Source organism: Geotrypetes seraphini, chromosome 11, assembly GCF_902459505.1.
Source record: "Geotrypetes seraphini chromosome 11, aGeoSer1.1, whole genome shotgun sequence".
NCBI classification, from domain to species: Eukaryota; Metazoa; Chordata; class Amphibia; order Gymnophiona; family Dermophiidae; genus Geotrypetes; species Geotrypetes seraphini.
The window spans coordinates 20938761-20953606 of record NC_047094.1 but is presented as its reverse complement, the minus strand read 5'-3'; the positions used below and the strand labels follow the sequence as shown (position 1 = coordinate 20953606).

At 41.5% G+C, this 14846-nt stretch overlaps 1 protein-coding gene across 2 annotated transcripts in view; it reads right to left on the bottom strand.

The window, feature by feature from the left end:
- Nucleotides 1–14766, bottom strand: part of C11H7orf50 (chromosome 11 C7orf50 homolog) — a 293434-nt gene extending 278668 nt beyond the window's left edge. Inside the window, exons 1-2 of one of the 2 annotated variants that reach the window (XM_033914814.1) lie at nt 14562–14766; nt 10716–10842 (exon numbers count right to left, since the gene is read on the bottom strand). In XM_033914814.1, coding sequence (XP_033770705.1) covers nt 10716–10841 — 126 coding nt within the window. In that variant the 5' untranslated portion in view covers nt 10842; nt 14562–14766. Of the gene's footprint in view, nt 1–10715; nt 10843–14395; nt 14529–14561 lie in introns of those variants that run through there. The other variant, XM_033914813.1, reaches the window with a different exon arrangement.
- Nucleotides 14767–14846: the final 80 nt, after the last annotated feature.

The window sequence follows — 14846 nt, the reverse complement described above, 5'->3', positions numbered from 1 at the left end:
GAACTCTTCCAGCGACTTCACTGGTATAAGTACTGTTGCAGCCTGTAACTTTTCAATATCCTTATGCCAAAGCAGTACAATGCAGGCTCGCAACTAAAAAAAACCCTTGGGAACCAATGCAGAATGTACTAATAAACCCAGTACTTAAAACTTATTTACAACAGGGCAAAAGAGAAAAAACAAACAGATCCCCAAGAAGATTTTCTAATGCCATAATTTTCCAAGGTGGGCCCCATGCTAGTCTATCAGGATTTAAGGGGAAAAAAAATTAACAGGTATGAATAAACTTTACCTTCCTTTTCATCCTGCTACACCAGTTCAGACCAATAGGATGAACAAAAGCACTACACTATAAGGAATAGGAAGACAAAGTGCCCTTATCTCAGCCCTGCCAAAGACAATGTTGCCCACAGCTAGAAGTTCAGTCTTGTAGTGCTTCCAAAAAACAGTATGTAATGATGGCCAAGTTGTCCCTTTGCAAATGTCCTCAGGCGTAACCACTTGGACCTCAACTCAAGGAAGTTGCCTTAACTTGCATGCAAGGTGCACAGAGTCTATGCAAAACAGCTTTCCAATCAAAGATGCAAACCACCTCAAATTAGAGAAGACACAGAAACTGCCTCTCCTTTATGCAGAATAGATCACGAAACAAAATATGAAGAGTTTATCAAAGTTCTGGAATGAAACTGTAGCCTCCAGATACTAAAAAAACACCTCACACACAACCAACTTATGAAGCGTCCATGCTAAATCCAAGACTCTCTTTGCCAAAAAACTTGAGTGACCCCACCTGATTTACATGAAAAGGAGAAACCATTCTTGATAAGAATGATAGAACTGCATGAAGAGACATAGTTTCCTCTATAGAAGACAAATACTCCCTGCAAGATAGAGCCTGCAACTCAAGACACTCTCCTGGCTGAGTAAAATGACAATTAGAAAATCCATCTTTAGGGTGTGGTTCTTCAAAAAGTCCCATTTCAAGGACTTAAAACATCACTCTTGTTGAGGACCAGGTTGAGATCCTACTGTAGCAATACAGCACAGAGTGGGGGCCCAAATGTACTCCATCTACACCAAAAAAATGCACATCTGCATCCACTGCAAGAAACACTCCTTGCATTTTTCTCCTTAAAGAAAAAAGGGCTACCATCTAGACCTTCAAGTAACTGAAAGCCAAATTCTGCTTCAGTTCCTTTTGCAGAAATGCCAGAAGAGAGAACATATCTGCATGCCTTGGGGAAAGATCACACTTGGTGCACTACCTTCAAAGACCTGGTGCACCTGGATGTACAATAGGGATGTACACTGTCTTTGGGCCTTTAGCAGAATAACAAAGACCAAGGCCTTGTAACCCTTGTTTTCAGGTGACACCATGACAATTGGACCCCGCCTCAGAATCCCTCTGTCCACATGGAAGAGGGAGCAGTGGTCCCTTCAGCAGGCAAACTAGATCTGTTTATGTTTATTGAATACTTTATATCCCAAAACATGCAAAAGGTCAAAGCAGCTTACAAAAAAAAAAAAAACAACAACAACAACCTATATCATCATCATAAGAAAGGAACACCATTTATAAAAAGGACAGAGGCTAAATCAAATACTCAAGTAAAGATCAACAGAAATTGAGCCATGTGCACTGCTCTCATCCCCAGGTCTACACCCCATAGTCAACAAGTCAACAGTGAGAGAGGGGTATTAAAGGCAAGTTGAAAAAAGTAGGCCTTCAATGATGGATTTTAATTTTGGAAATGTAGGCTCAGCACGAAGATAAATGAAAGAGATAAATAGGGTGCACTCATAATGAGCTAATCTAGGGGAAGGGAGGACCAACTTATGAGAATCTAAAGAATGTAAGAGACAAAACAGAGTATAAAAGATAGTGACATGTGATAGATATGATGGTGTCCCTAGATGTAAGACCTTGAAGGTCAGACAGAATTTTATACTGGCACCTATAATGTATAGGTAGCCAATGCAAGTTAATCAAAAGAGAGATAACATACAAGGGGCTATGGGGGCCAGTCCAGACTATGAAGATTATGACAAAGAAATGCTTAGCTTCACTCCAAGGTTCATGCGAGGGTACCAACTGATTAAGTCATTACCAAACTGAGATGCTCCAACAGGCAGATTGCTGCTGTCACTGCTCCCTTAGAACCCACTTCTGAATTGGTCCAAATAAGCCAGTGGTTCAAGTAAGGATGCTCCTTGGAAAAGGTATAAGGATGCTAAGGCCAGGCCGAAGGGCAGAGCCTTGAATTTAAAATGCCTGGCTAGAACACAGAAAGGCTGGAAGCACTCGTGAGCCTCCTCAATCGCAATATGAAGATAGGCCTCTGCCAGATCTAAAGAAGTTGAGAAACTCAAGTGGGAGGCATTACTCGCTTCAGATCCAAGATGGGACAGAAGTAGCCATCCATCTTGGAAATTACAAAAATAAGAAAAATAAATAAATAAAGTACCAGCCTTGACCCTGTCATATCCTTGTTGAACTACCTCCAGAACCCATTAGTCAGAGGTTTATTATAAAGGGTTTTTTTTGGGGTTTATTATAAAGGCCCAGTCATGGTAAAAGAGGCAGAGTCTGCTGTACACCTACATATCCCAGTCTCATTGGGACCCTTTGGCTCCTGCGGAGGACAAGCCTCACCAATTTGCTTGATTTCTTTGAAGGTGAACATGCGGATAAAGGTGAGCCAATACATGTAGAGTATCTAGACCAGACATGGGCAACTGCGGTCCTCGAGGGCCGGAATCCAATCGAGTTTTCAGAATTTCCCCAATGAATATGCACTGAAAGCAGTGCATGTAAATAGATCTCATGCATAGTCATTTGGGAAATCCTGAAAACTCAACTGGATTCCGGCCCTCGAGGACCAGAGTTCTCCATGTCTGATTAGACTTTCAGAAAACTTTTAACAAAGTTCCTCATGAGAGACTCTTAGTAAACTTAAAGAGTTATGGGATAGGAGACAAAGTTCTGCTGTGGATTATGGATTGACTATTTGACAGAAAACAGAGGGTAGGGATAAATGGCCACTTTTCCTCAATGGAGAAAGGTAAATAATGAAGTGCCGCAGGGATCTGTATTGGGACGGTGCTATTTATCATATTTATAAATGATTGTGGTCTCATCACATCTCCACAAAGGGGCAAAAGAAGGCAGAAGCAGTGTAGGATTGGGAAGGAGGCAGGGAAGGAGACCTGTAGGAGATAAGGCATTGCTAATGAAGCAGATTAACTGATGCACCTTTCCCCTGCTGAGAAGTATACAGAAAGGGTTCTGTTAGAGAATCAAATGAAGCATCCTGCAAGAGATTTCCAACAAAATCAGATACTGAACGAACCCGAGAAGTGAAAGAAAAGCCAGGCGTCAGCTGGGATCTTTGGTAGGGGTGGAGGGGGAAAGGGGGAAAGGTAGCACCTCTTCAAATCCACCAAGTACTAATTCTGCATGTCAGTTATTGAGAAAGACATGGGGGAAAGCCACTGTTTGCCCTGGATCGGTAGGATGGAATATTGCTACACCTTTGGGTTTTGGCCAGGTACTAGGGACCTGGATTGACCACCATGAGAAAGGGCTACTTGGCTTGATGGACCATTGGTCTGACCCATTAAGGCTATTCTTATGTTCTTTTAAGAACATAAGAACATAAGCTGTGCCTCTGTTGGGTCAGACCTGAGGTCCATCATGCCCAGCAGTCCGTTCACGTGGCGGCCCATCAGGTTCAGGACCTGTACACTAGCCCTCTTTCTATACCCTTCTATCCCCTTTTCCTTCAGAAAATTGTCCAATCCCTTCTTGAAATCCAATACCGTACCCTGTCCTATCACTCCCTCTGGAAGCGCGTTCCAGGTGTCCACCACCCGCTGGGTGAAGAAGAACTTCCTAGCATTGGTTCTGAATCTGTAGTTGTCGAAAGTTTGAAGAAACTGTCCCTCTCCACTTTCACTATGCCCTTCGTGATCTTATAGGTCTCTATCATATCCCCTCTGTCTCCGCTTTTCCAGCGAAAAAAGCCCCAGTCTCTCTAATCTTTCAGCGTATGAAAGGTTTTCCATACCTTTTATCAAACGCGCCACTCTCTTCTGAACCCTCTCGAGTATCGCCATATCCTTCTTTAGGTATGGCGACCAATATTGGACGCAGTACTCCAGATGCGGGCGCAACATCGCCCGATACAACGGCAGGATAACTTCTTTCGTTCTGCTTGTAATACCTTTCTTGATTATTCCTAGCATTCTATTTGCTTTCTTAGCAGCCGCTGCACATTGTGCCGAAGGCTTCATTGTCATGTCCATTATTACCCCCAAGTCCCTTTCTTGGGAACTCTCACTCAATAACAGCCCTTCAGTTGTGTAGCTGTACCTCGGGTTTCTGTTTCCTATGTGTAAGACTTTGCATTTCTCTACATTGAACTTCATCTGCCATCTCGTCGCCTACTCCCTTAGTTTGTTTAGGTCCCTTTGTAAATCTTCGCAGTCCTCTTTAGTCCTAGCCCCATTGAATAGCTTGGTGTCATCTGTGAATTTTATTACTTCGCTCTTCGTCCTCGTTTCTAGATCATTTATAAATACATTGAATAGCAGCGGTCTTTTGCTCATTTTCTACTGTCACAGAAAGGAAAATGGTGGGCGTTCTTACCTTTGCATAAATGCCAGTTAATTTCTGCAATGGTTTTATATAGTAATGGGGTATTTTACAACTGATTTGATTAAACTAGCACTAAAAACTTTCATCTGTTAGAATAACAATGTCTGTGACAAAAATCTCTCTTCGCTTTGCCTATTTAACATCTTGCAATCTTAGTATATCTGGGCCATTTGTAAATGTTTAATGCAATCTCCTGTGCACCTTTATCAATAACATATTCCTTATTCTAGTCAGGCTTCGGTGCCAGTATCTATGGAAACAATCACCATAGATTGCATTGACCAATACAAAGCTATTTAATGCTCCTCTTCCACATTAAAATACTAGCACCTCCTACTACTCCAATCACATAAACCAGCTTGACGCTTTAAAGTTATATGGAACCACTCTCCTTTACCATTTCAATTCTTTCCACAAACATATTGTACTTCAGAGGGCAGCTCTCTCCTCCAACACATCAGAGAAAAGAGATGCTCTGCTATCCACTGCATGGGTCAAGAAGTGAAGCCAGCCCCAGTTTGACCTCCTGTCTTTAGTAAAGATAAAATACCTCAGAAGGAGGCGCTTCCCCTTTGCTAGATGTGGAAGGAGCAACAGCTACTGTGTTTTCCCCAAAATAAGGCCTACCACAAAAATAAGCCTTAGTCTCGGCCCCTCCCCCCCATGCAGCCAAACCCCTGCTGACCCTCCATCCTTCCCTTCCCAACAGCAAGCGAGCCCTACCTTCAACTGAAGCAGCGTCGGGCCGGCAACACTCTAAACAGGCTGCTTGGCCTTGTCAGTCGGATATTTCACTCTGCCGCGTTACAGGTTGTGGGGGTGGGGACTCTCTTCCCAATGAAAGGGAAACCTCTGGGGAAGAAAGAGCATACACTATAGAAGGAGATCCCAGTGTTCTAGTTGGCAACAGATGTACATCTGTAGGACCCTTAATCATGGTAACAGCCGCAAGTTTCTTTCTCTCTCATTTGCATTTTCCCTTTTGAGCGGAGCAGAATGCCATGCTCCTCAACATCTCCAAAGGGGTAGGAGCTGCCCCTTTGATCATGCCCCTTCAGGCACGTACATACACACTGCGATATGGGTAGCCTTTTGAAGACGAAAGCAGGGCCTCCATCCAATATCAGACCAGTCTACAGCGTACCAGCAGTGCCTGCAAATTCCATGCAGGTCCCTCGGATGTCTCCCAGACCTCTCCGATATGGGCAGCCTTTTGAAGATGGAAGTAGGGCCTCCGTCCTAAGGTGTCCCAGCAGCGCCTGCAAATTCTACACAGGTCCCTCAGATGTCTCCCCCTAAGCAAACATTCTCAACCAATACGTAAATGTAACAGGCTAACTAGACAAGTAAAGTGAAGCATTATCCAACTGGGGCTGCCGAAGTTTCCCAATGGAAGATCCCACTAAACCTCAGAGTACCAATTAAGGTAGTCTACAAGTTCAAGGTTATTTTATGTACTGTTAATTAAATTGTCTAAGTAGTTTACAGAGTTTAAAATTGTAAATGTCAAACATACAGTTAAACAAAATAAACACACAAACAGGACAAAATAATAAGCAGAGAAGCGATTCAATAAATCACATGCTCTAAAGGTTCTCCCATTTCTTATATGAAATGTGCAAATACTCCCAAATATGCCAAGCAACAAATTAATCTGGTTTTGCATCAAAAATCTTCCTGAGACGTGTACTTATATGACAAGTTTCAGGTTAATATAAGTACCATTCATTTGTAAATGTTCTTTGTCTTGAATTCTTAAGCTTATTTGTGACCTTTAACCATCAGGACATAAAATTCACAAAGATCAGCATTTATAAACTTTCTCTAGAATATTCTGGTACTTTTCTAAAAATTAAATATGAACTTATCAAACCAGCACAATAAATAAAAAAAACCTGTCAGTCTGTATTCAAAGAATTGCCTCTACATATAGTAACTCGCTGGCTTGAGTAATGTTCCTTTCAGAAAGAAAGAGAAAAAACAACACACATATGTAGTTACATTTCCAATGAAAACATAATAATGCAATGAACTGGAAGAAAACATGCTGAGCTCCCAGAGCGAAAGAGAACATCGTTAAAATGATTTATTTTCAGGAAAACAAGATCATGAGTCTCTGTGTACCAGCCGAGGGTTTGTTGCTCTGGCTAAGAGAGAACCATAGCTGCATGTCTTCATGGCGCCAATGGAAGACAGCAAAGTGCGTCAGTAGAGCGGTGCTACCAGGGAAAATGGGGGAAAGAGGTAACTAAAACATGCACCTTAGCTTGGCCATTAGAGCAAATGCCTGCTAAATTGTACCTGGAATATTCACTGTGCACAGCCTCATGAAAAGCCATTTCAACCACACTATCACTATTGGACTATTGTAATGCACTACCGCCAGGTATTCTGGTGAAATTAATTAAAAAAACTCCAATTGATACAGAACATTGCAGAGATGATTAGGTTCTTACCTTGATAATCTTCTAGTAAAAAGGCATACGAATCTTGAACCAAGTGGATTATTCACCTCTACTCGCAAGTTTGTGTAGAAGGTGTCATCTACATTTTTCAGATCTACCTCCTGACACTGCTCTGTGCTCCTCAGTTCGTACAAAAGCAGTTGAAACATACTACAAAGGGAAAATATAAAGAAGAGGGGAACAAGGAACTCCCCGCTCAGTACGAGTCTGCTCTAACGTCAAATAAACAATTATCAAACATGTCAAAGAAGATTGGAAAAACCAAGGTGGAATCCAGAAAAACCAAGGTGGAACCCAACACGCCACCTACCCGAGTGCAACCGGCACTAACAATGATGTGACTCTCTATCTCCCATGTACTGTCAATTTTTTTTTTTTTTTTTTAATTCAGAAGCGTCAACCACAAGGCTCCGTCCCTCAAGGAGGCTCACTTTTGGATACTGCAGAAAACTTCTGGGTATTCACCACTCTTCAGACCCGTTTGACAAGAGAAGGTCAAGCATAAGAAAAGAATGCATATGTCTGAGACAGTAAGCAGGTGAAACTAACATCTGACAAGGCAGGTTGTCAAGACTCATATGCCTTTCTACTACTCAGATTGTGAGCCTGCCTGAACAGATAGGGAATGCTTAGAGTACCTGATTACTAGTTAATGTATTGTAAACCACCTTGATATCTGTGGAGGCAAGGTGGTATGTCAAATAAAAATAAATGCAGAAAGAAGATTGAGATAAGAACCCAATCTTCCCTTCTAGAGTAAAAGGCATACGAGTCTTGAACTAGTGGGACATACCAAAACAGTCTCTCTAGTGTAGGGGCAGGGCAGATGAGCCTGCTGTCAACATAGAAGACCCAAAGGCAGCGTCCATACATGCAGCCATATCCATTCTTTAAAACTTTGTGAAAGTATGAAGGGTGGACCAAGTGGCTGCCTTACAAATCTCCTTGGGTGGTACAGCTCAGGATTCTACCCACAAAGAAGCCACACCCCTGGTAGAGTGTGCCTTCAAAGTAATCAGTGGCTGCTTACTATACCCAATGTATGTGGAAGAAATTGCCCTATGAATCCATCATGCAAAAGAAGCCTTGGAGACCAGCTTCCCTCACCGGCTAGAAGTCATTAACAAAAAATGATGATATGAAAGGTAAAACTCATTCATCACCTTTAGGGTAACAGAGAAGAGCTCTCCGAACATCCAGCATTGTCCTTATTTTTTGACCCCCGTGGAATGGAATGCTGGAAGCCCAACTTCCTGATTCATGTGGAAAGTCAAGACTACCTTTGGCAAGAAAGAGGGAATTGTGCAGAGAGAGACCCCGGCCTCCGTGAACCAGAGGAAGGGTTCTCAACATGACAGAGCCTGAAGCTCTAAAACCCTCTTCACTGAGGCAATAGCCACCAGGAACACTGTCTTGATAGTAAGATCCATCAATGATGCCTCTTGCAGAGGTTCACTCGGAGCCTTATTAAGAAAATGTAAAACAAGTTGGAAAAAGGCTGTCACTCTGGTGGTCACTGCCACATCACTCCCTTCAAAAATCTAGAAACATCAGGATAGGAAACCAGAGAGACTTCTACTTGAGCCCTAAAACACGAAAGAAGGGCCTGAAGTGGCTCCACACTCTCCTTTGCACACCTTGATGATCTCACAATGAGGTCACCATTGTGCAGCTGGAGACCTCCATTTGCAATGAACTACAAGCCATGCTGAAGTCTGTATTTCTTTTTTCTATTTTTAACCTTTTGGAAATGAAGTTATCTGTGCAATATATTTTTTTTTTCCATGAGCCTTGCTTATTTAATGCAGCTCTTTCAAGAATTAGCTCATTGCAGTACTCTTTAATCAGAAAAAAAAGGGTAGCTTTTTAACAAGAAATATAAAGCTCTTTTTCATGTGTTCTGCTTCAGTTAATGGATCTTTTCCTATAATTAGCACATAACATTGCTGTTGAGCTTAATAAAGCAAAAATAAAAACCCTATTAACCTATTTGTCGAAACGCATTGGAGACATCCAAAGCCTACCTAAGTCTCGTCCACATAACTCAAGTCTATCTGCAACCCAAGTCCTGCTGAAAAGTAGACCTGCTTTTCATTTGCCTACAATGTAGGCATTAGGTGGATGTGCTTGGGTGTTCAACTGTATGCAAATCATTCAACAGACATCCACATCGAATACCTCTCCCAAGCCACGCCTACTTCCTTAGGCGCAGCTTTTTCCGATGGGCATCCACGAAATTGTGGATACGTCTTAAAACTGACGTCCACATCCTTTGGATGTCCAAATTCCAATTAACACTAGTTAAGACCCTTAAATTTATTATTAACCATTTTATTTGGACACCTAAGTTCTGCCTAACTGTAGGCGGGACTTAGGCATCCTTTACAGAATTTACTCCCAAAAGTCTGTGTCTCCACTAAGGCAGAGCTGACTCAGGCAACCTGGTACCTCTGAAACATCAAAAAGCCTCTGAAATTAAAGAATAGAAAATCCCAAAGTAATAAAATGAAAGCAGAGCAGCTTAGAAAGACATCATCTCACGTGTAGAAGGAGAAACTGAGGGGCACAGAGCAGTGTCAGAGTAAGCAAAGCTAACAAATATAGATGACACCTTCTACACAAACTCGCAAAGACTCATATGCCTTTTGCACTAGAAACTCATATTCTACAAATCAAAATTCGACATCATCATACCACTGCTTTTGGATTTACATTGCCTCCCGATAGAAAAGCGAATCGAATTTAAGATATGCTTAGAGGTCGTCTTTTCCTTATAATGACTGGGATAGCCATCCAGATGATCACTCGAAATTGAAAGAACTGTGATCGTTTAAATTTTTCATTCTGGTGGTTAAGTCTTTGCTCTAGTTATAGACTTGAAAAAATAAATGCTGAGAATGTGGGGCATGGTAATATACAAAAATTGATATGGGGGCCCAATGACATCTTATGTTACCTCATTATAGTTGATAATAAATAAGTGTTTACTGTGATTCAGGTTTTTGTTTATTTTGGTACATATTCAGGGTAGGGTGGGGGAAGGATATTTATGTCATAATCTGATTTTTGAGATTTTATATTTGAGGTGAGTGGGAGGATATCATTATCTAAAATAGGGTAAAGTTTTTATGGTAATATATGTATTTATGTTCTATTGAATGATTATTGGGTGGGCGTCCTATACAGAATCAGGGCCCCACTGTCTAGATCTAGGAGCATTTATTATGTCCTATACATTATTTAGGAATGGTAGCGTTAAAGGCCTATAAATGCTAACATGCTTTGCAGATAAAAGCCATAAAACAGTGCTTGCAACAGCAAATACAGTGATCACCCAGATATTTCAATCCATTAACGTGAATCCAAACAAAGGAGGGAAGTTATCAACACAGGCATCAAGATGTATTATTTTACTGTTAATTCTAGCTATTAGTAGCTAGGTCTCATTGCATGAAATAGGACCTGTGCCAAAAGAGCACAACTTAGTGGTAGAATAACACGTCTTACCAGAAACCCACATCAATAACTGCACTTCTAAATGTGGGGAGTCTTCTTTGAAAAGCACATACTTCATTCTTCCTTCAAATTCTTACCTTAGCAAGCTTCTTTTTCTTGTGTTCAGTTCCTTGCACAAGCTGCTCTTGTTCCTCTGTCATCAAAGGCAACTTTCTTTTCTTTTTCTCTTTCATTATTGAGGATTTCTTCTTATCCTTTGCCATTCTAGAAGAAATAAACCCACACCTATGACACAAGTTGTATTCACTTTGGTGCTCATATTAACCCAGAATCTCTCCCTCCCCCCCCCCCCCCCCCATCTTATAGTTTTATGAAAGCGTAGACATGGAACATGAATAAAGTAGATAAAAACATTTATGCCCCCCATTCACCCCCCCCAAAAAAAAGAACCAGGAGCTAAGCACACAGCCCCTGCTCTCCCTGCTGGTTCATCTTGATCAGCTGAGTGGCAGGGGAATCCCTGATCAGCTGAGCTGGCAGGACCGATCAGCAGTTTCAGGGCTTCCCCTGCTGCTCAGCGGCTTAGGGGTTCCCCTGTCGGCTCAGCTGATAGCGGCTGCAGAGCTGCAATCAACATGAGTTGACAGAAGGGAGGGCAGCAGGGATGGGGGGAGGAGCTATGCCTAGTGTTGTTCTTCTGGCACAGTTCTTCCCCCTTTTTCCAGGGCTGCTCTGCACAAATAGTAGATATATCATTTGCATGCTATTGTGCTGAGCATTACCTGATTTTTTAAAAAAAATCAATTCCAACAAGATATTTAATACCATGTTGTCAGAGCTTTGAACACTGGGGCCTCAGAGAATAGTTAAACATTGGAATGCACTGCCAGAGGATGTAGTAACAGCGGTTAACGTAGATTGTTTTAAAAAAGGTTTGGATAAGTTCCTGGAGGAAAAGTCCATAGTCTACTATTGAGACAGACACAGGGGAAGCCACTACTTGCCCTGGGATTGGTAGCATGGAATGTTGCTATTATTTTGGTTTTTGCCAAGTACTTGTGACATGGATTGGCCACTCTGCTAGATGAACTCTGCTAGATGGACCATTGGTCTGACCCAGCATGGATATTCTTATGTTAAGCAGCAAGACCTCATGCCACCTGCTCTTAGGAATAAGCAGTAGCTTTACTTGGGTCTACTTTAACAGTGCATTGATTTTTTTTTCTCCAGGAACTTGTCCAATCCTTTTTTAAACTCAGCTACACTAACTTTAACCATATCCTTTGGAAAAAATAATTTCTCATATTTGTTTTGAAAGAATAAACAACTGATGCACATTTATCCATTCCACGCCACTCATGATAGAGTTCTATACAATCATACCTTTCATCAGCTGTTTCTTCTCAATGTTGAAAGGCTAAGGAGGTTAAGGTTCTTCATCATAGGGCAGGGGTGTCAAAGTCCCTCCTTGATGGCCACAATCCAGTCGGATTTTCAGGATTTCCCCAATGAATATGCATGAGATCTATTTGCATGCACTGCTTTAATTGTATGCTAATAGATCTCATACATATTCATTGGGGAAATCCTGAGAACCTGACTAGATTGCGGCCCTTGAGGAGGGACTTTGACACCCCTGTTGTAAGGGATTTGTTTCATTCCCTGTATCATTTTTGTCATCTTTCCCTGTCCCACTTAAACATCTGCTATTTAGCTTTAGATACATTTAAATAAAGAACATAGAACATCTCTTCATGCCATCACTTCAATAATTATACTACAATGAAAGCTCATCAGAAAAAGGCCCTGCTGGTTCACACTATTCCTCTACTTATGCGCAGTCCAGTTATAATTTATTTCTCTTTTTCAGATATGTATCTAAACATGTTTTATTTACATATTTAGATCCACATTAAGACTTTGTGCTAATGAAGGTTTATCATCTATCTTTATTAAAATTTTATATATCGCAGAGTGGCCTAAAAAAAGGCATCAGAGTGGTTTATATTGAAATGCAAATAACAAGAGAACAATATAAGACAAAACAGAGATATACATCAATATATAAAGCAACAATTGAAATCAGGAGCAGACAATACAAACAAACAAGGTCAGGGTACATCAGAGCAGAGGATATGAGTCACATAAGGCAAACTGTAAGGCTAACTAAGAAAGACAAAAACATAAATTAGATTAACCAGCCTCTTTTACAAAGCCGCACAGCAACAGCCCCAAAGCCCTTTAAATCTCTATGGGCTTCGGGGCCACTAGTGCGGCTTTGTAAAAGAGGCCGTAAGTGTCTTTTAAGTGTTTTCTTGAATTCAGACAGAGTGGGGTTGATTCCTGATATGTGGTGGGAGACTGTTCCAAAGTTTCGGGCCTACTGTAATGGAAGACAGATTGTCAAATAAATTTCTGAAAGAGATGGTAGACAGAGAAGGTTGCTGTCTGCTGAACAAAAGGAATGAGCGGGAACATATGGGACAATAAGCCTACTCAGATATAAAGGAGCATGTGGGAGATGAGACGAAAACCACTAAAGTTAGAAAGCAATACGAGCAGAGAGAGGGAGCCAGTGTTCTGTTTTAAATGGGGTTACATGGTCGAAACGCCACACTGAATGGAGAAGCTTTAATGCGGTTGAATGAACAAGCTGTAATCTTTTAAGTGAGGACAGAGGAAGACCAGGGTATAATAAGTTGCAATAATCTAAATGTGATATGACTAATGCATGGATTAATGGCCGTAAGAATGTGGGAGTGAGAAGAGAGCAAACTGAGCAGATGCGTTGTAATGAATAAAAAGATAACCAAATCGATTTGTGGCTTGAAAGTGAGTTTATTGTCAAAAATAACTCCCAGAATATGAACTGAATCAGAGAAGTTTAAACAATAATTGTGGGTAAGCGATTGGGGAGGGAATGAAATTGGAAGAGGAGGGACAACAGATGCACTCACATTTATCAGGATTCAACACCAGCATGTTTTAAAAGCCATGATGAAGCTTTGCTTAGATCAGTGGTTCCCAACCCTGTCCTGGAGGACCACCAGGCCAATCGGGTTTTCAGGCTAGCCCTAATGAATATGCATGAGAAACTTGAATATTGTGGAAGTGACAGGCATGCAAAGCTGCTCCACGCATATTCATTAGGGCTAGCCTGAAAACACAATTGGCCTGGTGGACCTCCAAAACAGGGTTGGGAGCCAGTGGCTTAGATCATTGACTGACTGAATAGGTCAGTATTTCTTGTAATCCCTAATGTGATGTGTTATTAGGGTCTGAAGCAGCAAGTACAGTATGTTCCGTTTGTGATATTTTTCAAAATAAGCCTACGTTTCTATGAAAAACGACGTTTTTAGTTTTTTTGCAGCCCACATAAACTTAAACCTTGTTCATTTGTCCCGTGTCAAAGCTGAGTTTGACTTGCTTGGTCTACCCTTGGTTTTTTCACACACCATAACCTGCTCTAATTCCCGTTTACTTGCTTAGCATATTCTCGTTGTTCTCAAAACCCTTAACGTGTGTTTTTGTCTGTCTTTTTACCATACTGTAGACTCCAAGACACAAGGACAGTGCATTGTAACTGTAAGTGCTGCGTATATCTAATACTGTGCCATCCAAACAACACAGTATAACAGAGGTTTCTGCTAAGAGTATACTAATCGACAGTGGTGCAAACAGAAAAGCCCAACTGTGTCTCCAGTTTTACTCTGTTCACGATGGTCTGAATTGAAAGCACACCCTTCTCAAGTACTACTGCAAAAACAGAAAAAAATCTTGTTATTTTAACTATTAAAAATATAAAACAAAGCCTTACTCTTCCGCTTCCTATCCAAGCCTTACAGGCGAACACTCCCACGTGCTCAGCTGACACATAACTCTACTCAGCGCCTTCCCTACAAACCCAGCAGCCTCTGCCTCAGATTGGCTCTTTCCTTCATCAAGGCAACGTAAACGATCGGATACTCATAAATCAATCATACCATCAGCAAATAGCAGGTCGCAGCAGCCTAGCAACAAGCCATCATCAGTTCCATTTCCTCTACCCTCCCCCAGCAACGTTCACGCTCTTCTTTGAAGTAAGAAGCCTTTTGGGTGATGTCATCAAAAAGCGACGGAACAAGAATAATTAGTGGAATGAGCAGAGAAGGGAACGTTTCCACCCATCCTTCTTAGAACGGGTCCGTTCTTTTGCTTTTCATCCTTTGTACTTTGCCAGCCACCTCGCTGTTTTTCTGAAACTTAGTCAACCGTAAAGTAAGAGAATC